Source organism: Perca flavescens, chromosome 1 (assembly GCF_004354835.1).
Source record: "Perca flavescens isolate YP-PL-M2 chromosome 1, PFLA_1.0, whole genome shotgun sequence".
NCBI lineage: Eukaryota > Metazoa > Chordata > Actinopteri > Perciformes > Percidae > Perca > Perca flavescens.
This window is the reverse complement of record NC_041331.1, coordinates 40,385,185-40,408,511: the sequence shown is the minus strand read 5'-3', so window position 1 is coordinate 40,408,511 and position 23,327 is coordinate 40,385,185. Positions and strand designations below refer to the sequence as shown.

At 40.7% G+C, this 23,327-nt stretch overlaps 1 protein-coding gene and 1 long non-coding RNA gene across 3 annotated transcripts in view; both read left to right on the top strand.

The window, feature by feature from the left end:
- Positions 1-3,310, top strand: part of LOC114553108 (uncharacterized) — a 31,048-nt gene extending 27,738 nt beyond the window's left edge. Inside the window, exon 3 of the long non-coding RNA XR_003692241.1 lies at positions 2,798-3,310. This is a non-coding gene — a long non-coding RNA (uncharacterized LOC114553108). The remainder of the gene's footprint in view (positions 1-2,797) is intronic.
- Positions 3,311-6,171: 2,861 nt separating this feature from the next.
- Positions 6,172-22,861, top strand: dapk2a (death-associated protein kinase 2a). Of its 2 annotated transcripts, none has more exons than XM_028579474.1 (10): positions 6,172-6,313; positions 6,582-6,733; positions 7,022-7,138; positions 10,048-10,269; positions 12,780-12,918; positions 13,739-13,868; positions 17,640-17,715; positions 17,818-17,970; positions 18,708-18,753; positions 22,110-22,861. In XM_028579474.1, the coding sequence occupies exons 3-10, from the start codon at positions 7,077-7,079 to the stop codon at positions 22,761-22,763; spliced, it is 1,482 nt and encodes a 493-aa protein (XP_028435275.1). In that variant the 5' UTR covers positions 6,172-6,313; positions 6,582-6,733; positions 7,022-7,076; the 3' UTR covers positions 22,764-22,861. The 2 variants fall into 2 exon arrangements, with proteins under 2 accessions (XP_028435275.1, XP_028435267.1); XM_028579466.1 differs by having other exon boundaries at positions 6,549-6,733.
- Positions 22,862-23,327: the final 466 nt, after the last annotated feature.

Sequence of the window (23,327 nt, the reverse complement as noted above, 5' to 3'; positions counted from 1 at the left end):
TCCATTGACAAGTGTTAACTTCCTTGAAGGCGGGTCCTCTGTTAAAGTTTAAAACTATTGGATCTGCCCAGAGCCACTCTGGATCTGCCAGAACCAATCGCTAACGTTTGGTCGTGATGTCGGCTTAGCATCGCTAGCGTTCGCGTTAGCCAACTCCTTCTCCACTAACTGAAACTTCAAAAAAATCTAAAATCTAACTTTTCCCGAACCCCGTGGGGAGGAGGGCCACAACATCATAGCCACCAACAAAACTCAGCAAAGATTGGTCATGCTCGGGCTTTATCTTCTGGATATTCGGCAGCGTTGCCACAACGGACTGAATGGCTTCGCTCGCATCTTTCTCCGCCGCCATTACAGAACTACAACTCAAACTAGCGCACGACCTCAACGTCAAGCCACTCCCTCTGTTCGCTGACTGGACAGGCAAAGATTGGCCGGAGAAAACCAGTGAATATACCCTAAACCCAGACAACGTACTGAAGGAAAATGAAAATTGAGTGGAAGTACGTAGGAGGACGGAGCCAGGCTACCGCAAAGTTTCCATGCGTGACAAATTTTTCGGGTGATGGATACAGAAAAACGCATACGAAAATTTTTGACTCAGTCTGCAAGGACCTTCAGGATGCAAGGATCTTAAAGCTATAGTGCGTAGTTTCTGTCTCCCACATGAAGCGCGTCCACATGATACCAAGCCTTCCATGAACGCGCACCGCACTCAAGTTTCTGGACGCCACAATCTTCTGAACATAGCCATACTGAGAAACACAGAGAGAGTTGTGTGGAGCTTTGTAGCAACTCATTTGGCAATGGCTTGAATGTAACGGATGTTCATTAATATCAAAAAGTTACGCACTAAAGCGTTAACACTTGCAACAAACAGGCCCCTCCTCACCTCATAACAACTGGAGGTCAGGTATTCTCCAAAGGGCTGGATGGGGCTGACTTTGTAATGCTCTATCAGCTCTGTGAGACTGCCGTATGTCTGACAGTCTCCTGATATGACAAACTGTCCATCTGGATTCTGGGTGATGACAAAATGGCGACACCTGTCGAGACCCCTTTAGAGAGAGAGAGAAAAAAAAAGCACGACCAGTGAGATGATTTACAAAAGGCAGTAAAGAGGCAACTGGACAATGTTTATCAGACTTGATTTTCCTCACTTGTAGGACAGGATGTAGCCGATGGCTTTGTCACTGAGGCGAATGAGGAAACAGCCCAGAGCTTTATCTCTCAGTAGATCTTCCGTGTCCCTGAGGCCGAGACCGAGACAGGAGCAATTAGATTAAAAAATAACGCTGCTGCCGTGTCATGAAACCTCTGTTTTCTCTAACTGGACAAATATCTACTGACGCTACATTCATTTCTGTTACGCCCAGGGTCATCAATCCTGTCAAATAAATAGATTTTTCACTCTGCAAACAGCCTTTATACATCTGTTTCCTTAAAGCAAGACTATGTCACTTTTGTAATAAAAGAAAAAATATGCCCTGAAACATTAAATCAATCAAAAGTTGAATTGTCTTGCTTTAATGCAAATCTAATGTTAAGTTATAAAATCCTTTTTTGAGATGGAGATAACATACTTTACTTTTACCCCACTAAGTTTCCTAAATAAAATGTATATTTTACACCACTACATTTCCCCCTCAGCATCTTAGTCATTCGTTACTACAAAATAAAATCGGAACAAATTTGTTACACTGGAAATAAGCAGATTTGCTCCTTAATTGGCAAGATAATGCACGCATTTCAGTTGGTGACCTAATGCCTGTTTGTTGCCAAGCGGCAAAAAAAGCAACAACCAAAGGCCAAAACTAAGAAGAGGAGAAAGCATAACGACTGATAATGTCATGGAAGCACCTGGTGCAGGCTCTGCCGCCATGGTAACAGACGATGCTCCCCCCCACCCGACAACGGTGATGATGAAGATAACGTTACACACCCTTGGCCATAAAGTTCCTAATCAAAGTTTTTTTTTTTACATTAACTTTTACTTCTAATACTTAAGTACTTTTAATATCAGAAAATTACTTTTGCTACATCAGTACAGTAAATATCAAATACTTTTACTTTCTGGTAAGATACTTGTACTTTTACTCAAGCATTGCTTTCAAGTACTTCATACAAGACTGCATTAATGTGTGTCTAAGTAGCATTTTACTGTTGCATCTCGTCGAGGTGGATCTACTTTATATACTGTTGGGTAGTTTAATCCATAGCAGTACATCATAGACTGTAGTTTAACTAGTAACTAAAGCTCACAAATGAATGTAATGGACTTAAAAAAAACAAAACACAATGGGCCTACATCTCTTTGAATTATAATGGAGTAGAAGTAGAAAGTTGCATGAAATAGAAATACTCGATTAAAGGACCTCATATTTGTACTTAAGTACAGTACTAAAATGAATGTACAGCTAGTACTGTAGCAATACAGCCCTGCAACTAACAGATAAACAGATGTGGGAAAAACATAATCTACAATATCCTGCAGAAATCTATTCAAATACATTTAAATAAAATGCCCCCAACCTGGCTGTCAGGCTCGATGGTGTTTTAAGCCCCCACCGTGGACTTCAAGGCAGCGCTGCGACAGTCGACTTCAAGGCACCTAACCCTAACCTTAACCCTAACCCTAGTGCCTTCCATACAGCGCCGCCTGGAAGACGACGTTGGGGGCTTAAAACACCAAACACCGCCTGTCAGAGCCTACACAGGTAAAACAAGTGCAACTTCTATTTTAAAGTCTTAAACTTCCACAAGAAAACTCTGACTTCTCTTCTCTCTGTCACCACAGATTCTATAGTTGGACTCTTTGCTTACTTCCGTGCAGCAAAGCCTTGAAACCAGTCAGGGAAGTTTCCGTTAGGGTTCAGGATGAGCAGCGCCTGAGTCTCGGTGAACCACTTGAGCACCAGCTCCTTCAGGCCTCCCTCTGAAGACTCCATGTGCAGGTCAACACCCGACATCTTCTCCATCCTCGCAGATTTGTCAGGAGCTGACAGAGCCGGGGCTGCACCCACTAGCCGCTCGCATATCTCTCTACAGGAAGACCAGGTGCCTCATTTGACTATTTCTGTTGGCCGTCTCTCTCATCTGAGTAGTGGTATTGTTTCAGTTTATCTACCAAAGACTTCTTTCATTGGGTTGCCGATTTCATTTTACTATCTGTGTTCCTTGTACCAGGTTGATCTTTAACAGCTTGATCACATAATTCATATTTTAGGAGCTGATAGAAATAAAAGTGTGTGTGTGTGTGTGTGTGTGTGTGTGTGTGTGTGTGTGTGTGTGTGTGTGTGTGTGTGTGTGTGTGTGTGTGTGTGTGTGTGTGTGTGTGTGTGTGTGTGTGTGTGTCTGGCCCATCCCAACAAAGTAAACTATTCAAATTTAAGGTTACGATGTGGACAGCCATTCAGGCATCCGAAACCACATTAATTTGGCAGGTAATAGACCAGACATTTTGACTTGTCATACTGTAGTAGGATAAGCACAGCTGAAATTGATAACCTTAACGATAGCTCAATTCCATCAAGTGTCCCAGTAAGCTATTACAGTGAGTCAGCATGCACAATACCAGGAGCTCTCCTAAGTGGAATGCAGCCATCAGTAATGGGTTTGAATACACCTGTGCTTTTCCTCCTGCTTATTTCTTTTCAGTGGCTAGAGCTGACAGAGAAGGTAGCAGTTCATTTTCACATTCACAACATAACACAAACACATATGGACCTAACACATTTCAAAAAATACAAGTAAAACCAGTTTTGTGTGGCAGGGCACCTTTAATGTTTGTTTTCATGACTGTTTAAAAGCCCTTGGACGGGCATTGGAAATTAGCAATAGCTATAAATGCTGTAATGCTGTTCATTGGAGATTAGTTGAACAAATGTCTATGTCCAAGCATCTGTCCCTATTCAAAAATACTTGCTAGTCCACAGATGTATTTTGCATGTTTGTTGAAATCTACAAATAAACAAGTTTTTTTGGGAAGTCAAGGGCAGTTATGTACTGTATACCTGAGTTATGTCTTGTAAAAATGTTTTGTGGGATTTGATATTTTAAGTTTCTCCCTGTGTGGTCGTAGACACACCTCCAACACCGCTGTGGATCATCATGTAATCAGGATTTGGATTTAAGCACTATGCACTATGTCACTTTGCTATAATGTGTCTTTAGAATGGTCCCTGGGACCAAAACGTCGACAAAAAACAAACAAATGTGCGTGCATTTTCTTTTCTTTTCAAAATGGCTCTTCGGGGGATGTAATTCCCTGCACCACAAAGGAGACAAGCAAGTTGTGTGTGTGTGTGTGTGTGTGTGTGTGTGTGTGTGTGTGTGTGTGTGTGTGTGTGTGTGTGTGTGTGTGTGTGTGTGTGTGTGTGTGTGTGTGTGTGTGTGTGTGTGTGTCTGTGTGTGTGTCTGTCTGTCTAATGATTCATCTGGTCACCAAAATTATTATAATTCATCCTCAGGGGAACATGAATGTCTACGACGGAGCATTAGGGCCACATCAAGGGGGAAATAATTAAGGAGGAAGATTTTTTTTTTTATAAATAAAGTTGAACTACCATTTCCAGAATAATGTCGAAATGTCGAGATTAAAGTTGAAATGACGAGAATAAGTTAAACTACTTTATCACTTAATCACATTAGAGCGACTGTCCGCCATGCCAGCTGCCATGTGGGCAACATCATAGATAGGATATGGGTTCCATCCTTGGAGTGCTCCACTCCTTCAGGATCAAACTATTTGATCAATTGTCTTATTGTGTCTTGTGATACAACATATCCTCTCTGTATTGCGCGTAGGTGTAACCATGGATACCATTATTGCATCTGTCCATTACAAGCTATTTCAGTTTTCAGGAACACTGCCACCTCTTCCAAGTTTGAGTGGTTTCTCCTTTTGAACAGACGCAATTTTCGGCACAATCTCTTCAAAGTCCTAATACTTATCACCACACTGTGTTTATGCGCTAAGAGAGAAAGAATGTCCTTGTTATTAAAACCGATTCTGAAGTATTATTTCACGAGTTCATATAGGCCTTCACCAGGAAATGGTATTTTCAACTTTATTCTCGTCATGTTGACTTTATTCTCGCCATTTTGACTTTATTCTCGAAGTGCAAAATAAATAAAATAAAAAAATTTCCCTTGATGTGGCCCTAATGCTCCGTCGTAAATGTCTGAACAAACGTCCACAGCAGTCCATTTAATATTGAATATTTACAGTATAAATACATATAGAACATGCAGAACATCAACCTCATGGTGCTGCTAGATAAAAGGTCAGAGGATTACTAAAGTAATTAAGATTCTTCCTCTGGGGAACATGAATATATGTAGCAGGTTTCATGACAATTTAGCCACTATAGGTTTTTCTTTCTTTTTTTTTTTGGTCAACAATACTATATAAATAATGTTATTTCATGTTGTGTATACAAAAAAATATTTTTGTTCAAGGGACTTGAAAAATTGCGTTCTATTATAATTGCAAGTTGCTGTTTGATATTAGTTGTTAAAAGAACTTATAAAAAACATTATTTTTGCACCGTCAACTATTATCGTTACGTTGGCAGCACAATCCAGAAAGAGTTGTTCAACCTCAAAATAATGCATGCAACTAGTCCACTCGTTATTTGAAGTTGATACAAACAAAGCATTTTTTTTATCTTCTCTTAAATAGTTGTCAAGATATTTTGCTCAAAACCAAAACTGTGAACCTCATGGTGACGCAAGTTGAAAAGTCAGGAGATCATCAAAATCAGAAGGATTCATCCTCTGGGGAACATGAATGTCTGCAGCAGATTTAATGACAATTCATCCAATAGTTGGTGAGATATTTCAGTCTGGACCAACCAACCAGTTAACAACTAATTTTAATAGTGAATTGGTTCTTGATTGGGACATACACAATTGTAACCAGTAGGCTAGCTTAGAAAGTTGTGAAGACAATGGTAAGGGAGGGGTGCAAAATAAAGCGTGAAAAATAAATAAATCTTTATTGATCAGAATTTGCATTTAGCTTTCCTCTACCCCATAAAAGAGCCACCACCTGGAAGTCAAATAAATATATATATATATATATTTTTTAATTTGACTCCCTGATGGCGTCTATTTACAGTTGATTGTCAGAGTTGACAGCGTGCTAGAGTGCGCGAAACAACAGGTGTGTCAGTTTCACGAGCTCAACAGATGGTCGAGCCAAGAGGCAGAGCGCGCGCCAAACCTCATTTGTATTTTTTCAAAGTATAAGTTAACTTAAATGTCTTCGGGGTTACATACATGATGTAAGTCTTTTGAATGCACCGCTTGAGTAAGTACGTTTCCGTTTTCGATTCGGCTTGAAAATAAGACACCTAAAGCTTCTTTTGAAAATAAGTTTTCACAGTATTTTATCAGGTAAAGATGTAAGGAGCAGTAGCAAGAAATAAAAAAACAAATGTTTAAATTGAATTCAAATGTACTGCTTTGCTCGGCTCACAGTTGTCATTCATCCGTGCACTACATTACAGTTATATGTTACGTTTCATCCACTAAATATCACGCAGAACGTTATGAGCAACGCCACGTTAAATCTGTAGTTTTCCGAATGAAGTTGAGCGTGACGCCGTCCCCGTGCTAGTGAGCGGAATGTGTTGCTGGGAATTGGAGTCCTCCTTGACCGCAACGAGACGCACACACAGGACAGGAGGAGGACATGGTGTTAACGATTAAGACTTGACTTTTTTACACGGTAAGACATTTTATATTCACTGATTGTTATTAGGCATATATGTAGTATATGTTATGACTTATGACATATACAATACTAGTCTCTTACTTCAGTGTCCAGTAATTGAAACCGTCGGTGGGCGACTGTTTCAACTTTCAACTGAATTGCATTTTCGATATCAGGATAGCCATGGGTGTTTTAAAAACCATTCTCTCAGATTTTGTATCTTTTTGTTACATGTAAAGAGATGTAGAACATTTTTTCCAGATGATGATAATAATAATAACTTTGTGACGCTTGTTATTTCAGGTAAAGAGAGATGAAGTATTATCCTAACTGAAGAACAGCAGTGAGGACTGCAGCCATGGACTTATTCAAACAACAGAAAGTGGAGGATTTCTATGAAATTGGTGAAGAGTTGGGAAGGTGAAGACATGCATGCATGCAGGGTTTATTCTCATTTACTTCTTAATGGTAAAATATTTTTTTAAATTTAATGAATAATAGTGAAATGTTTAATGTAAATCAGAGTCCAAATAACTGATGGTGTGAATGCAGACACCTTAATGCATGCCAGGGTTAAATCTAATAATAGCTGGATGGATGATAGATAGACAGATGGATAGATGGACATATAGATAGATGGATAGATATATAGACAGATGGATGGATAGACAGACAGACAGACAGACAGACAGACAGACAGATGGATGGATACTACCTAAACAAGCACTACTCCTCTATTTATTTAGGGCTGGGTTAAAATAATAGATTCTCCAATTAAAATCTGTCTTTCTTTGGGTGATCTGATATTATTAATAAAAATATCTTGTATAAGCCTACATGTCTTTTCACCATGGAAAAGTTCTTTAAACAAACTTATTTGAGTCACTTCTTAATGTAAACATTAACCGGGTGCAACAGGTCATGATAAATTATGATGTAGAGGAACTTATCTTGTTTTTGTTTTTTTACTGTTTTGACTGAGGACATACTGTACAGCACAACAATCTCTGAAACTATTTGGAATGGCAGATGTAAAATGTGGCATAACTTCTAGGGCTGGTAAATATATTTATATTTGATCGATATTGTGATAATATACTAGATATTGTCAAAAGCACCAATTTTCAACCCTACAATATCGTCGCAATATAGATATCGATGTAATTGGTAAAGAATATCGTGCTCTCTGATTTTCTCCATATCGCACAGCCCTAACTTCTTTACGTAGTCTTTTAGTTGATCAGGAACAGTGAGTCAGGCATCAGTAATATTGATTTTAGTGCTGGTGTAGAGTTTGTGAATAACAACCTCTACATACATTTCATAATAAGGCACCATTCAGACTGGGAAACTTGAAAACAGAGATTGCATCGTTCAAGAGCACCAACGTGTCGGTCACTGCACCCAGCAGTTATAGTTTGTCTATAACAATATGGAAATGACTCGGAGTTATTAACTACATGCTGCAAATACTTCCTGCACCTGTGATAACAGGGGAAAGAAACATCAACTTGCATGTGTTTTTAGGCCTATAGGTTTGTTGCTGTGCGTCGTCAGGTGGAGACAACTGCTACGCATGTCGAGCTGCTTTCTAAAGGACTCGTCTATCTTTAGCTGTGGCTATATCTAACCCCAGACTGGCTGCACATGAGGAAGTGGCGTGTTAGATTACAAACCACTCAAGTGAACCAGAAATAAAGAGATACAGTTGTTCAGTCAAATAACCTTTGCATTTTAAATACCTATCCACATCAAATGTATTATACATGACGTGTTTGCTTGTGTTGGGATGTGTGAGTATCTAAGAGAGCAGAGTTTATTATCATTACTTTGTGGCAGAATTTGTGCGATGCTATAAATAGACTGAAAAGGTGGGAAAATATGAGTGAGTAACAAAATATAATCATAGTCAATCCCACGTGGGTTAATGTGGGGTGCACAATAAGGCACTCTCCGTTGACTTGCGAGCTGGAAAAACCAAAATCTGCTCAGGCCAATCACATCGTGTATAGAGTCGGTGGGCGGGCTGCTGGGAACAGCGGTTTTCTGGAAGACTTGGAGTTAAGCTTTTCTTTGAGAAAAGAACAAAGAACGGCACTGAAATCATTCTTTAAAAAAGGAAGATGTGTTCGGAGTTTTGCCGTTGCGTGCAGAGGGAATTTGAAAGACAACCGTTTCTCCCGACCCTCGGATTGAGCCCTACCAATGGTGAGTTCCCAGACCCAACATCTGGATGTGGGTCTGGCTTGTCAGGCTAATTCTGCAGAAACATAGAACATAGAACACAGTTACGGCACACGAGGACAGGGACACTTGTACAGGACATTAGCGTGGGCTAGACAGATACAGACAACTAAAAACAACAATACATGCAAACAAGACTTGGACGATACATGAACAATCAGTGTGTGCAAGTGTAACTGTTGAGAAGGAACAGTTTGTATGCCTTTTTGAAATATGTGATGGATGGTATTGTTCTGACGTGATGGGGAACGTCGTTCCAAATGTTGGTATATGTATGAAAAAAGGATTTCTCTCCATATGTCTGGTCACTTTGCACTTTATTGTGGGTATTCGTGGCGGTGTCCTCATTCTGTCGCTTTTTTTTTTTAGTGGTGTTGGTGTGTTTTCTTAAAAGAAAAACACACCAACAAAACCAGGCTAAATTCAGTAAAGAGAGAACCATTGGAAACAACAAGAAAACTGTAACAATTAGTCAATTCATGAATTATTCAAAGACCAAAAAAAAGTCTTTTTGAAGAAAGAAATATTCTCTTGTTTTAGCTTTTGGGATGTTTGTTTTTTTCTTCTTCATTTTTCACAGTTTTCTGATGTTGTACATGTATAGGCCAAATGATTTACTTATTAAATAAGAAATTAATTGGCAGTTTAGTTGATTTTGAAAATAATCATTAGTTGCAGCCCTAATTACAATAATAACAATTTGTGGATAATTTAATTTTGAGACCAATACTCACATTAAAAAAAAGGTAAACAAAAAAAAAAAAAAAATATATATATATATATATTAAACAAACAAACATAGCTTTAGATAGAGCTTTGTTGTCGTGTTGTGTGTGTGTGTGTGTGTGTGTGTGTGTGTGTGTATATATATATATATATATATATATATATATATATATATATATACACACACCAGCACATTCTCACCCAAGAAACCCACCTAAATTGCCTTAAACATGTTACTCACTGATTGATGAACCAGCAGATACCAATACATCTGTTATAAGCTAAAACTACTAAAAACTAGTCTAGCCTCTCCTACTTCTTCAGATCCAACCCGGTGTGATTCCTCCTCTGTGTTTCAGCGGGCAGTTTGCCATCGTGAAGCAATGCAGAGAGAAAAGCACGGGTCTGGAGTTCGCTGCCAAGTTCATCAAGAAGCGCCAGAGCATGGCCAGCTCTCGAGGCGTGCGGCGCGAGGACATCGAGCGGGAGGTGGACATCCTGCAGCAGATTCAGCACCCCAACATCGTCACGCTGCACGACGTTTACGAGAACCGCACCGACGTGGTGCTCATCCTGGAGCTGTGAGTGACATTCAAGGGAGTTATTCATCATAACACAGTTATAAGAGCATTTCATCTTAATCATGTCATATTAAGCCTCTTAGGCTACATCTACACTACTACGTTTTGGTTTAAAAGCGAATATCTTTATACGTTACAACCCATGTCAGGTTACAGGGACCCAGGTTCCATTCAGCCGAAGATTATTTGTTCTGGGAGATGGGTCAATCCTAAATGGGATGGATAAGCACATAAGAAGCTGGGTCCAGACTAGTTTAGTCTCGCATTGCCAGACCTTCCTCCACAGCGCTGCGGAGGAGGGTCTGGCTAGTCCACACAGCATTCCGGGATGTTAGAAAAAAGTGCTCTGGGTTTTTTTGGCATTTCTTTAAAGCTTTAGTGTGTAACTTTTTGATATTAATGAACGTCCTTTACTTCAAGGAGGACATGGAGGATTAAAAAAAACATGATGGACTCTTCAGAAGAGGTCGTTATCTTCACTTGCGTTTCTGCGCGGGAAAGTCACCGCACGCCACAATCTTCTGAACATAGTCCTACTGAGAAATTCACAGAGAGTTGTGTGGAGCTGATGGTCTTAATTAGCTTTGTAGCAACTCATTTGGCAACGGCTTGAATGTAACGGACGTTCATTAATATCAAAAAGTTACACACTAAAGCTTTTAGATTCTTGTAATTACATACAGAGCCATCAGTGGTCAGGCACCGGCCTACATTAGTGATCTGCTGCACCCCTCTTATGTTGTCAGCAGATCTTTGAGGTCCTCTGATCAGGGCTTACTGGCTGTTCCCCGTACTAAGCTGAACACTAAAGGTGACAGAGCTTTTCAAACAGTAGCTCCTAGACTTTGGAACGCGTTGCCTCATGTTTTAAAGGTCCCATGGCATGAAAATTTCACTTTATGAGGTTTTTTAACATTAATATGCGTTCCCCCAGCCTGCCTATGGTCCCCAGTGGCTAGAAATGGTGATAGGTGTAAACCGAGCCCTGGGTATCCTGCTTTGCCTTTGAGAAAATGAAAGCTCAGATGGACCAATCAGGAATCTCCTCCTTATGAGGTCATAAGGAGCAAGGTTACCTCCCCTTTCTGTGCTCTGCCCACCCAGAGAATTTGGCCCCCCCATCAGAGAGAGAGAGAGAGACATTATGGCTTTCAAATGAGCAAAGTGGCAGTTGGTCAAGACCGCACCCCCACCCTCAACCTTGCCCCCCCCCCCCCTCTCTCCTCCTCAATAGCATTTAAAGCTACAGACACAGAAATGGCACATCCTAAGGAAAGCTCATTGTGGGACTGGCTCTAGTGGCTGTAATTCTGCACCAAGGCTGAATTTCGGGAAATAGACTTCAGATACAGTATTAGGGGACCACTAAGGTCTATATAAAAGAGATTTCAGTTACAGTATTAGGGGACCACTAAGGTATATATAAAAGAGACTTCAGATACAGTATTAGGGGACCACTAAGGTCTATATAAAAGAGACTTCAGATACAGTATTAGGGAACCACTAAGGTCTATATAAAAGAGACTTCAGATACAGTATTAGGGGACCACTAAGGTCTATATAAAAGAGACTTCAGATACAGTATTAGGGGACCACTAAGGTCTATATAAAAGAGACTTCAGATACAGTATTAGGGGACCACTAAGGCCTATATAAAAGAGACTTCAGATACAGTATTAGGGGACCACTAAGGTCTATATAAAAGAGACTTCAGATACAGTATTAGGGGACCACTAAGGCCTAAATAAAAGCCTCAAAGAGCACCATGTCATGGGACCTGAGTGGCTGCCTCTGCCGACATCTTTATAAAGCAGCTAAAGACACATCTTTTTAGTCAGGCGTTCATTTAACCACATTGTTGACTGTATTCTTATGTATTTTATGCTTTTGTGTCTTAATATGAACTCCTGTGGTTTATTGTGCTTTTTATGATTATCAATTTGTTATAATGTAACTGTAAGAGACATTTTCATTTGTTTTGGGTGTAGGACACAAATTGTCCACTGGTGTCACTAGTGTGCTTTTGGGTGATGTCTATTTAGGTAGGAACCTTTCAGCACGTAACAGGGGGTGCTTTTAATTGGAGGAGCACAAATAGTTTTTAACCGCATCAAAGCGCTACACACCTAGTTTCAAGTCCGTAAAGCAGCCCCTCAGTGGCTTTAAGTTTTTAGGCTTAGCCATTATAGTAACTATTTAGTTTGGCCTGTGAAGCACTTTGTGACTCTGCCTGTGATAAGTGCCATACAAATAAACTTTACTTAATTACAATGTATATGATAGAATCAGTGTGGTACTAAAGAAAAATATTGCTATGTTTTGGTATTAGCTGTGTGACATAATGATATTAAACACATAATATAATAAAGTTTAACATGTGTCCATGGCAGTTTTCATGTCCTATCACTTTGTTTTATGCTGAATTAGAGAAAGTCAAACATTTTCTATAGTATTACTCTGCACTGATTTGGTGACAGCAGGCAATTGGATGATGCGTGTCTGCGTTGCAGGGTCTCTGGAGGTGAGCTCTTTGACTTCCTGGCACAGAAGGAGTCTCTGAGCGAGGAAGAGGCCACTCAGTTCATAAAGCAAATCCTCGAGGGGGTCAACTACCTCCACGCCAGGAAAATAGCCCACTTTGATCTCAAGGTTTCTACATTCTACATACACTGCATTCAGGTTTAACTACATTTGCTGTGGAGGAGACAACTCCCATTTCTGAGTCACATATTTGCACTGTAATGCACCTTTCAACTTGGCCGTGACATTTTGTCAAAGCGACAGAAACTTGTTGTTAAATGTTGTTAAAGTGCTCATATTATGCTCATTTTCAGGTTCATAATTGTATTTAGAGGTTATCTCAGAAAAGGTTTACCATATTTTTTGCACATTCCTCTTTTCACCCTGTGTGTTGAGCTCTCTATTTTAGCTACAGAGTGAGGCATCTCACTTCTGTTCCATCTTTGTAGGGAGTCGCACATGCTCAGTAGCTAGGTAAGGACTACTAGCCAGTCAGAAGCAGAGTATGAGGGCGTGCCCTGACAGTACCTAGGTAAGGACTACTAGCCAGTCAGAAGCAGAGTATGAGGGCGTGCCATGCTAGCAGCTAGGCGAGCAATATAACGTGTGTTACAAAGTCACGGACTACAATAGAGCTGTTTGGAGCAGTTTGTGAACAGTGTTTTCTGTTGGAGATGGTAAGTCCCTTTGGGGAGGACTTTGGGCTTTTTCACTTTGTAAACCTATAATATGCACAAAAATATAACACAATAAAGGAAAGGGAAAAAGCCAAAAAGCATAATATGAGCACTTTAAAATAGAAATGTAGTTATCATACAACAATGTCGCCTGCATTTGTTATTTAGATAAGCGTTTCTCAGACATTTTAAACTTCTCTCTCTCTCTCTCTCTTCTCTCTCTCTCTCTCTCTCTCTCTCTCTCTCTCTCTCTCTCTCTCTCTCATCTGCAGCCGGAAAACATTATGCTGCTGGACAAGAATGTGCCACTGCCGAGAATCAAACTCATTGATTTTGGTCTTGCCCACGAGATTGAAGCCGGGGTTGAGTTCAAAAACATCTTTGGAACACCGGAGTTTGTAGGTAAGACAAATTATAAACACATACACAACTGAGAAACAACGAAACACAAGTCCGAACCCTCCACCCAACACACCTGCTGACGTCCAGTCAGACAAAACGAAAGAAGTCCCCAGAGTAGCAAGTAAATAGATGCTCATGCATGCAAGATTCAGAGTATCTCCAGTGTCCATAGCTGCCATTTAATGTCCATCCAGGCTGAAAATGTCCAGACAGACACAGTCAGGGCTGTCCAGTGAAAGGTCTTTAGAAAAGGTAACGTAGATTGATAGACAATTAGCCACGCTAAAATAACATCTCATAATGTGTAAATCAACATGAAACTACTAAGTTGCAGTCAGGTTTTACCTTTACCTTTACCTTTCTGATATAATCAAGTTTTCCACCCAAATCTACATCCAGCATTTCACCAGTATACACCATATAAACATATATGTGTTTGTGTATATATATATATATATATATATATATGTGTATGTATGTATTTTTGTCCAATCTGAGTGATCCACTCATCAACAGAGGGGGGCAGGAAACGTTTTCCATATAATTTCACCCAAATTATTTCCGGTGTCGGGTCGCGGGGGGAGCAGCTCCAGCAGGGGACCCCAAACTTCCCTTTCCCGAGCAACATTAACCAGCTCTGACTGGGGGATCCCGAGGCATTCCCAGGCCAGGTTGGAGATATAATCCCTCCACCTAGTCCTGGGTCTTCCCCGAGGCCTCCTGCCAGCTGGACGTGCCTGGAACACCTCCCTAGGGAGGCGCCCAGGGGGCATCCTTACCAGATGCCCGAACCACCTCAACTGGCTCCTTTCAACGCAAAGGAGCAGCGGCTCTACTCCGAGCTCCTCACCTATGACTGAGCTTCTCACCCTATCTATAAGGGAGACGCCAGCCACCCTCCTGAGGAAACCCATTTCGGCCGCTTGTACCCTGGATTAAATTTATTCTTTATTAATCCCACAAGGGAAATAACAACAGTTTTCACTCTGTTGTTATTAATATACACATTACACACAGGCCTGAATTACACACACATGCTCAGTACCTATACCTGCACTAATGGAGAGATGTCAGAGTGGGGGGGCTGCCCATGGAAAGGCGCCCCGAGCAGTTGGGGGTTCGGTGCCTTGCTCAAGAGCACCTTTGGCAGTGCCCAGGAGGTGAACTGGCACCTCTCCAGCTACCAGTCTACCACCACCATACCAGTCCAACCCAACTCCCTACTGACTGAGCTACTGCCACCCCCAATGCTAATAGTACAATAATAATAGGACAAGGGGTACCTAATCTTCTCAGGATAGAGACAGAAACCAAAATAACCCTTTTAACTATAACCATACAAAACATTAAAGCCTGATGTGTCTCAAAACAACCCAATATAGCAAGTGCAGAGATGGAGTTAGGCTGCGTTCACAAACACTCAGACGATTCTCAGACAGTCTGGCGAAAAAGCAGGTCTTCCCATTTATTTTGAATGGGGGTAGTGTGTTTAGGATGTGGTGGTGGGGGCCGCAGAAAAACTGCAAAAACTGCAGCAGCCTACAGCGAAAAGTTGAGACAGAGTCAACTTTTGCAGAAACGGAACAAGTCATGTAACCGGCTATTAGACTTGTCAGTCCGTTTTGAAGTGGTGTGAGAGTCCAGTGCAGGAAACAGGAAACATCACTGCCTCCATTGCTGCCACAACATTTTTTTTTTAAACACTTTGAGGGTAAAAAAACGAAACACAAGCACTGAACTGCCCAGGAGTTTGTGTAACAGCTGACTGTTACCTGCAACAACAAAGAACCGTCGCTCTGTCTCTTTTCTTTTCTCTCTACATTTTCATCATGAGATAGAATATTCAGCTGTTACCGAGACCCGGTGCTACGGCACCGACAGGTGCCCTAACGACCGGTATCTACCGGACCGAATAGCCTGCGCTTCTCTCTGATGCTCCTAAACAGACGTTAGAGTCAACCGAAACATCGCTGCACGGGGCGCTAGTTAACACTACACTTGGCAGCAGGTAACGTTAGCCTACCGTTAGCTAGCAGTTGGATTTAACACAGTTAAAATGCTGACAGCTAAACGGTGTAAAGGTTTGTCTCTATTTCCAACACGAGACGTAGGACAGTCTGCAGCTGCCGTTGTCTGAAAAACAACACATGTTGCGTTCACTTGAAATACGCCTTGCCAGTTTCGTGCTGCATTTATTTTATTGTAAAATATCCTTTCCTCATGCAGTGGTTGTTTTTGTCGTTTACTGGTGAAATAAGGAAGAGGCTCAATATTTATATAACTTTTATAGCATTTATTTATTTTTATAACTATTTGACTGAAATGGTTATCAGAAATAATTTATTTAAAAAAAAGACTAAAATGTTTTGACAAAAACTAGACTAAAATGGTGGGACTTTTAGTCAACTAAAACTTGACTAAGATACCTTGAGTTCTTTTTTGACTAAAAATAGACTAAAATGACGAGACTTTTAGTCGACTAAAACTTGACTAACAAAAATTTTTGGCACAAGACTAAGACTAAGACTAAATTAAAAATAGGTGACAAAATTAACACTAGTCACTAAGGAAGCCACCCACAGACACAGTTAATATTAATGATTCTCTGTGCCACATTTTTAACATTAAAACATGATTTATTAAATCATGCCAACAATTATTATTTTGATAGCTTAGTATTCTATGCACTAAAACGGTATGTATAAAGGCCTTAGGCCGCTCTACACATTATTGTACGCCCAGTTTAATATGCACCTTAATTTTATACGGGTCCTTTGCTTTAAAAACACGGCCACATTTTCTTAAAAAAACGTTGAAGACCCCTGTACTAAATAGATAAAGTAGGTAGTTTCTCTCCAAAGTTCTGCAATTTAAAAAAAAGCCCAGAAAAGACGAGTCAAGGTTAGGGTTGGGTACCGAAACCTGGTGCTAATACGGCACCGGTGCCTAAACAACCAGTATCTATCCGAATTGCAACGTGGATTTCCCTCATTTCGGTGCCACTTCAAAGCCTTCTCCGCTGCTCTCTGATGCTCTGAAACAGACGTTAGAGGCAACAGGAGCATCGCTGCACGTGACGCTAGTAAACACTTCACTTGACAGCAGCTAACATTAGCCTATCGTTAGCTAGCAGCTGGATTAAACACGGTTAAAATGCTGACAGCTAAACGGTGTAAAGTGTGACTGTATTTCACTGTAGAGGATTCCAGCAGTGGGACGTTAAGCAGTGTGCAGCTGCCCTAGTGCCGTTGTCGGAAAAACAACACAGACGTGGTGCATTCACTTGAAACTAGTAAGCCTCGTGGTGCATTCAAAGTTATTGTAAAATACCCTATTAATCTATTTTTTTAAGTATCGCTTTAGCACCGGTATCGGAAAAAACCCAAATGATACCTGACCCTAGTCAAGGTCCCCTCGTCTGACACAGATGGCTGTAATCGACAGAAAAATCCTATTAAGTTTGGTCTTTTAGAAATGATGTTGGTGCATGCCCTGTCACTGTACAAACTGAAGCCTACCATTAATGGAACAGTCCTCTCCATCCCCTCATCTCAAAGCTCATTAGATATCTCAAAACCAATGTCTTCACACCAGGCCTGCATTAGATGACTGGAGGAATCGTTCTACGCAAAAAGATTCAGAACCTGTGGTATTAGATGCTAAGAGAAAGGTTTGCTGGACTGGTAATGCGTCACACTGAACAGGAGTCTGCTCATTTTTCAACTACTTTAACAGAGATACTTTCTGCCTGTCATCTGTTTGCCTTTTAAGCACCGGAGATTGTCAACTATGAGCCACTGGGATTAGAAGCAGACATGTGGAGCATTGGGGTCATCACCTACATCCTGCAAGTGAACCACAAATACCAAAATGTCACTTAGAGTACACTGCAGCTCCTGTCAAAACAGGGGGATGAACTGCTCTTTCTTTTTTATGTTTTGTGTTCCAGGCTGAGTGGTGCTTCACCTTTCCTGGGGGAGACCAAACAGGACACGTTGGAAAACATTTCAGCCGTAAATTATGAGTTTGACGAGGAGTTCTTCTGTCACACCAGTGAGCTGGCCAAGAAATTCATCAGCCAGTTGTTGGAGAAGGATAAGAAGTAAGAGCTGGAAATCCACCACACCTCCATCGCTAGCCCGTTGGCTGGAGGATGTTATGCTCTTTCTTAAATTAGAAAAAATTCAATTTACGTTGAAAGGGTCAATGAAAAACTTTTATTTGAGATGGCAACCCATCATTACCTACTTTGAGAACTTAAAAGAGTCCGAACCCATGTGATCTACCTTACATTTCCAGTATTTATTTATTTATTTTATTTTATTGAGAATGCGTGGTACACAGGCAAAAGCTCATAAAACACCTACTTTTATGCTATGATTTACTAAGGTTATTATTATCAGTGTGCCCCCCCCCATTATTTTGTTTGTTTTATTAGTTTTTATTTTTAGAATTTATTTTATTTTAGATTTCACTTTACTCTTCAAGTCTTTTACTTGTAGTGTTGTAGTTCTAGTTCAAGGCATTTTGATGAATGATGTTTACGATGGCTGTTTAAAGAAAAAAGTTAAAAAATATATATTATTTTTTTACTTATATACATTTTATTCTATGTATTGCCGGTGTAGTTTCCACCAATAAACAGATTTTAAAAAAAAGAAGAAAAAAAAGAAGAAAGAAGGAGGAGCTCAAGCGTAACTTAGTAAATTACATTTTCTTCAAGGCAAAACAAAGTAAATCTCTGTGTTTTAGTTTGGTAATGTTCACAGAAGAATCACAGAAGCCCTCTGTTTATGGTAGTTTATTAACATTATTTAAACTTTTTCTTTTCTCTTACAGGAAAAGATTAACAATTCAAGAAGCTCTAAATCACCCATGGATCAAGGTAAAGTGTAAACTTTCCTTTAGATAAATATAATGTTTTACTTTGTCTGCATTATGTAGAGTTCTAGCTGGAATAATAGATGAATTTAATTTTTAATAACGTCTTTTTACAGTTTTATTTAAATTGCAACCAAAAAAGATAGAGATAAAATAATAAAAAGAGTATTTGTCATGGTTGTTTATGTTTCAGTTTCCTGTTTTATTTTGTAGTCTGTTTTCTCCTGTGTCATGTCTAGTTTTACTTCCTGCCTTGTGTTTTCCCGCCTTTGTGATTGTCTGCCCCGCCCTGATGTGTTTCACCTGTTCCTGAGCCCTCGTGTCACCTGTCCCTTGTTCACCTCGTTACCTTGTGTATTCAGTCTCTGTGTTGTCTTTGTCTCTGGTCAGATCATTGCATTTGTTTTGGGTTGTTTGTGTGTGGAGTCTCTCCCCTTTGTCTCGGTGTTACGGTTTTTCGTGATTCCTGTTCTTTTGGCTTCCTTTACGTTTTGGAACTATTTTTGCCTGCTGTCTTCAGGACTCCTTTCGTTGTATGGATTTTTGTTCATTAAATCCTCAAGCTCACCACTGCCCTGCTATCTCTGCATTTGGGTCCGCCATTATCTGAATCCCGTTACAGTAAATGACCAATAGTGACTCTAAATGACGGGTTATCACAAAAATACAAACATGTAAAGCAAATAAAGCTTCACATCCTCAATTATTTTTTACTTTTTTTACAGGTTAACAGTTTACTACCGTTCAAAAGTTATGATTCAGCTGTTAAATTGATGTTTTTGTACTTACCTTCAATAATAATGATTTTAACCAATTAAAAAAGGTTTAATTTTAAGCACCAAATGTATTATTTACCATTGAAATAGAAGAATAAAATGATTCAAACTTCCATTTAGTGGATGTCCCCACAGTGTTGCATGACAGGGGAGAAAACTGTTGGAAGTTGGATGATGAATTTGTTTTCCAGTCCAGAAAAGCGCAAGTGACCTGTCATGCACGGCTCGGAATTGCTGCCGAGCTCTGCGCTCAAAGTTCAAATGATTTCAACTTTGACCTCGTTGTGGCTGACCTTTCAGGGCGCAACCAAAGCTGGAAGCACAATAACCCTGTGCTCTACCTCGCGGGTTTACCTCTGATCATGTGTAGGCGGCTTAACTTCCTGATTCTATTGTGACGTTTGAAGAAGAGCTTTGCTAAAGCAACACATTGCCTGGTAATTCCTTGTTATAGACAGCATTATTGTGCACTACACTGAAACGGGAAGCTGTTCCTATTTAAATCTGCACATGTTTTGATGCTAAGCTTCCAGGTTCTTTTACCAATGACTGCTGGTTGTCTGTCTCTCTCTCTTTCTCTCTCTCTCTCTCGCTCTCTCTCTCTCTCTCTCTCTTATTACTTATAACAATCCTATGTGTAAAATTTGGAACGTTTCTGATTTAGACATAGGTTGTGTCAGAAATTCCATACTAATGCTAGTAGGCTAAAACAGTATGTGCGTAGCACAACATTCTGGGCCCTGTAGAAAGGCATTTTCAATGGGCCCCTCCCCGCATCAACAGCTAGGCCTATTCATTCTAGCATCTTTTTGGGCCCTCGTCACATGAGAGCCCTGGGTACTCAGTCCCCTTTTTCCCCCCAGTCCGACACCCCTGAGTATGTGAGATACGTCCCAAGTCTTAGAATGAAAAATAGTATGTCAATTGCATACTATTTCCGTTTAAATTTTACAAAATGCAAACACTGGTCACTACACCTGCATATGTATCCCACAATGCAATGCGGTAGTAACCACAAAATTCAAAACAGACAAACGGACAGCAGCTAAGGCAGCTCTGTAACCTCAATAACGCTTTTATTTACATTTCTACATCATTTAAAATCTGCAATCAGTAATTTAAGCATTATCTGGCAATGCTGCAAGAGCGGAGGTCGGCAGGGGTTACCACGGTTACGCGTCTCCAACCGGCAAGGAGGCTCTCGGGAAGTGACGTTGAAAATTTCAGCTTAGTGCGTCCAAAAAAGATACACTCTAATGTTGTTTTACGCAAAAGTATGTCGAACGATAGTATAGATATCTGTATATGCGATTTCGGACTCAACCATAGTATAGAGCTTAACAGTGTGTTTCCAGAAGTAAAAATGCCATTGATTTTCTCCATAAGGATTCTGATTATCAGCCATAATGTCTAAACCATCCGAGGTAGACTGACTACAAGCTACGTGGTTTTAAAACGAAGGTTTCTGCTCCTGTAGAAGCTAGAAGTCTATATGAAATCAACCTTGAAGAAAAACATGTTTTATCCACGATCTTATGGAGAAAAACTACAGTACCCACAAACCTAAGCGTAACAGCAACGTCTTTGATTGGTCCAACTCGCTTTTACCATAGAAACGTTTACCGTACCCGCAAAACCGTGAACAGCTAGCGCGAGCTTCTCCGATTGAAGTCTATGATAGTTTCTGTAAAGTCTTGCACCTTTTCCCTTTTTTGCCATTTTCAAAATGTTTTTTTGCGCCAAATAAAATGTTTTATGCTCATGATTCCTCTCGTAGCTGGTTGGTTTGGTTCCAGACTTAAAACTCTATATATAAGCAATTTTCTAAAAGTCAATGAAACTGAAAAAAAAAAATTGAATGGGGAAAAACACGTTCGGAACCAGAGCCGTTAAAAATTGGGCGATTGCTGTTGAGCTCTACAGACCTTTTCAGTGGAATTCCATTGCTAGGCAACAGCTTGCACCTCTTGTTAACTTCCTGTCAATTAATGTCTCAAAAAGAGCTGAAGATCTTTGCCCGAACGGGACGGGTCCCGACAGGTTCGGTCGGGTTCGGTCTTAATTTCTATCATTTTACACGGGCTCGGGCTTGCGCTCTGGGTTGCGCGGTAAATGAGCGGTCAGGTGAAGCATTTCAGTTAGCGCGACAATGGATGCTGAGGAGGTGAAACGGAGGCTGGCCTCTGGAGGACGTATTTTATTTCTTTGTTCCAACTTCCAAGTGCCTACGTTAGTCATGAATAAATTAAAAGTAAAAACATGTATAAATGACTCATTCTTGACAAAAGGCTAAAGAGCTGTGCGCATGCACATTTGAATAATGTCGGGCTGTAAACAAGTTTGGGCTTTTAAAAAGCTGTCAATCAAAATGTACTTGTCGGGCTCGGGCCAAATTCTGTTGGGCTCGGGCCTTGTCGGGCCTAACTTTTAAGGCCCGATTAGGAAATCAACTTGGGGCAATTAAGAATGTTTATTTTTTACAACTGTGAAATGGTCTATATATAATAGCATGATCTGTCTGTATCTATGCCTACTCCGTCCTTATTTGGACGACACTAACGCTCCCTTTTTTAAATCCCTAAAGTCCAACGAGCACAAGGAGGAAAATAAAGCCCAGGAGCCGAGGAAACGGGAGCGTCGCCAGCTGAAGACCAAGCGCCTCAGAGAGTACACTATCAAGTCCCACTCGAGCATGCCGCCCAACAACACCTACGTAAACTTTGAGCGCTTTGCCCAGGTGGTAGAGGACATTGACCAGATGGAGAGCTCGTTCGTTAGCCTGGCAGCAGCCCACGACTCTCTGCAGGAAGACATCGATGCCATGGTCTCCATATACAACGAGAAGGAGGCCTGGTACAAGGAGGAGAGCGAAGATGTGCGCCACGAGCTCTCGCAAATCCGCTACGAGTTCCGTAAGGTGGAGGCCTTTAAGAGGAGCCTGCAGGACGACATGCAGGCTTTCAGCTCCAGCCTCGGGGCCGTCAGCAGCCGCTACCAGGAGAGACAGAGCCACTTCGACGCACTGCGTCTGGAGCTCAGCAACGAGCTGAAATGGGTGCAGGAGGTGATGGGTTCATTTCCCACGGACGGGGGTGGCGGAGGATACCCCAACTGCAGCTTCTCCACCGTCTTCAACAACGACGTGAACGAAGCCCTGAAGGAGCTGCTGAACCGCTCCTGTGGAGGAGAGCTGCTGTCCGGGATCAACCTGGACTTTGAAACCGGACAGCAACGATAAATGCTTTACAGTTATTAGAAAATCAGGTAACACTTTACTTGAAGGTATCTACATAAGAGTGACATGACACACATGAACACATGACACTGACAATGACACATGAACCCTAACCCTAACTCTAACCCTAACTTGTCATGACAAAAACCGAATGACACTTACTAAAAGAAGCGTTATGTCATAAACGTTTATGACTTGTTTATAATGTTTATGACACGTTCATGACAGTATCCTGTCACTCTTATGTAGATACCTTCAAGTTAAGTGTAACCGAAAACCATTTAAAATCACAACGCTGACAGGTACAGATTCAGAGAAGTATTATCTTATTTTTGCAGACAAACTGCACATTTTCGTGCTGGAAATACTAGGGCTTTGCTCGACTAAAGACATTCTTACTTGACTAACACTCACTTTGTCAACTAATCGACAGTGGTGTTCACTTTGAGTGGTCGTCAAGACTAGAAAAGCACAATATAAATGCAATCCATTTACCATCTCTAAAAATGAGTTTCTTCACAAAAAATCATGTAAAAGCACTACTTTAAATATTGTGTTTACCAGAGG

Coding starts and splice junctions, on each gene's coding strand:
- dapk2a (XM_028579474.1), top strand. CDS start 7,077: ATGGACTTATTCAAACAACAGAAAGTGGAGGATTTCTATGAAATTGGT. Junction 12,919..13,738: donor TAGCCCACTTTGATCTCAAG/GTTTCTACATTC, acceptor TCTCATCTGCAG/CCGGAAAACATTATGCTGCT. Junction 18,754..22,109: donor TAAATCACCCATGGATCAAG/GTAAAGTGTAAA, acceptor AAATCCCTAAAG/TCCAACGAGCACAAGGAGGA.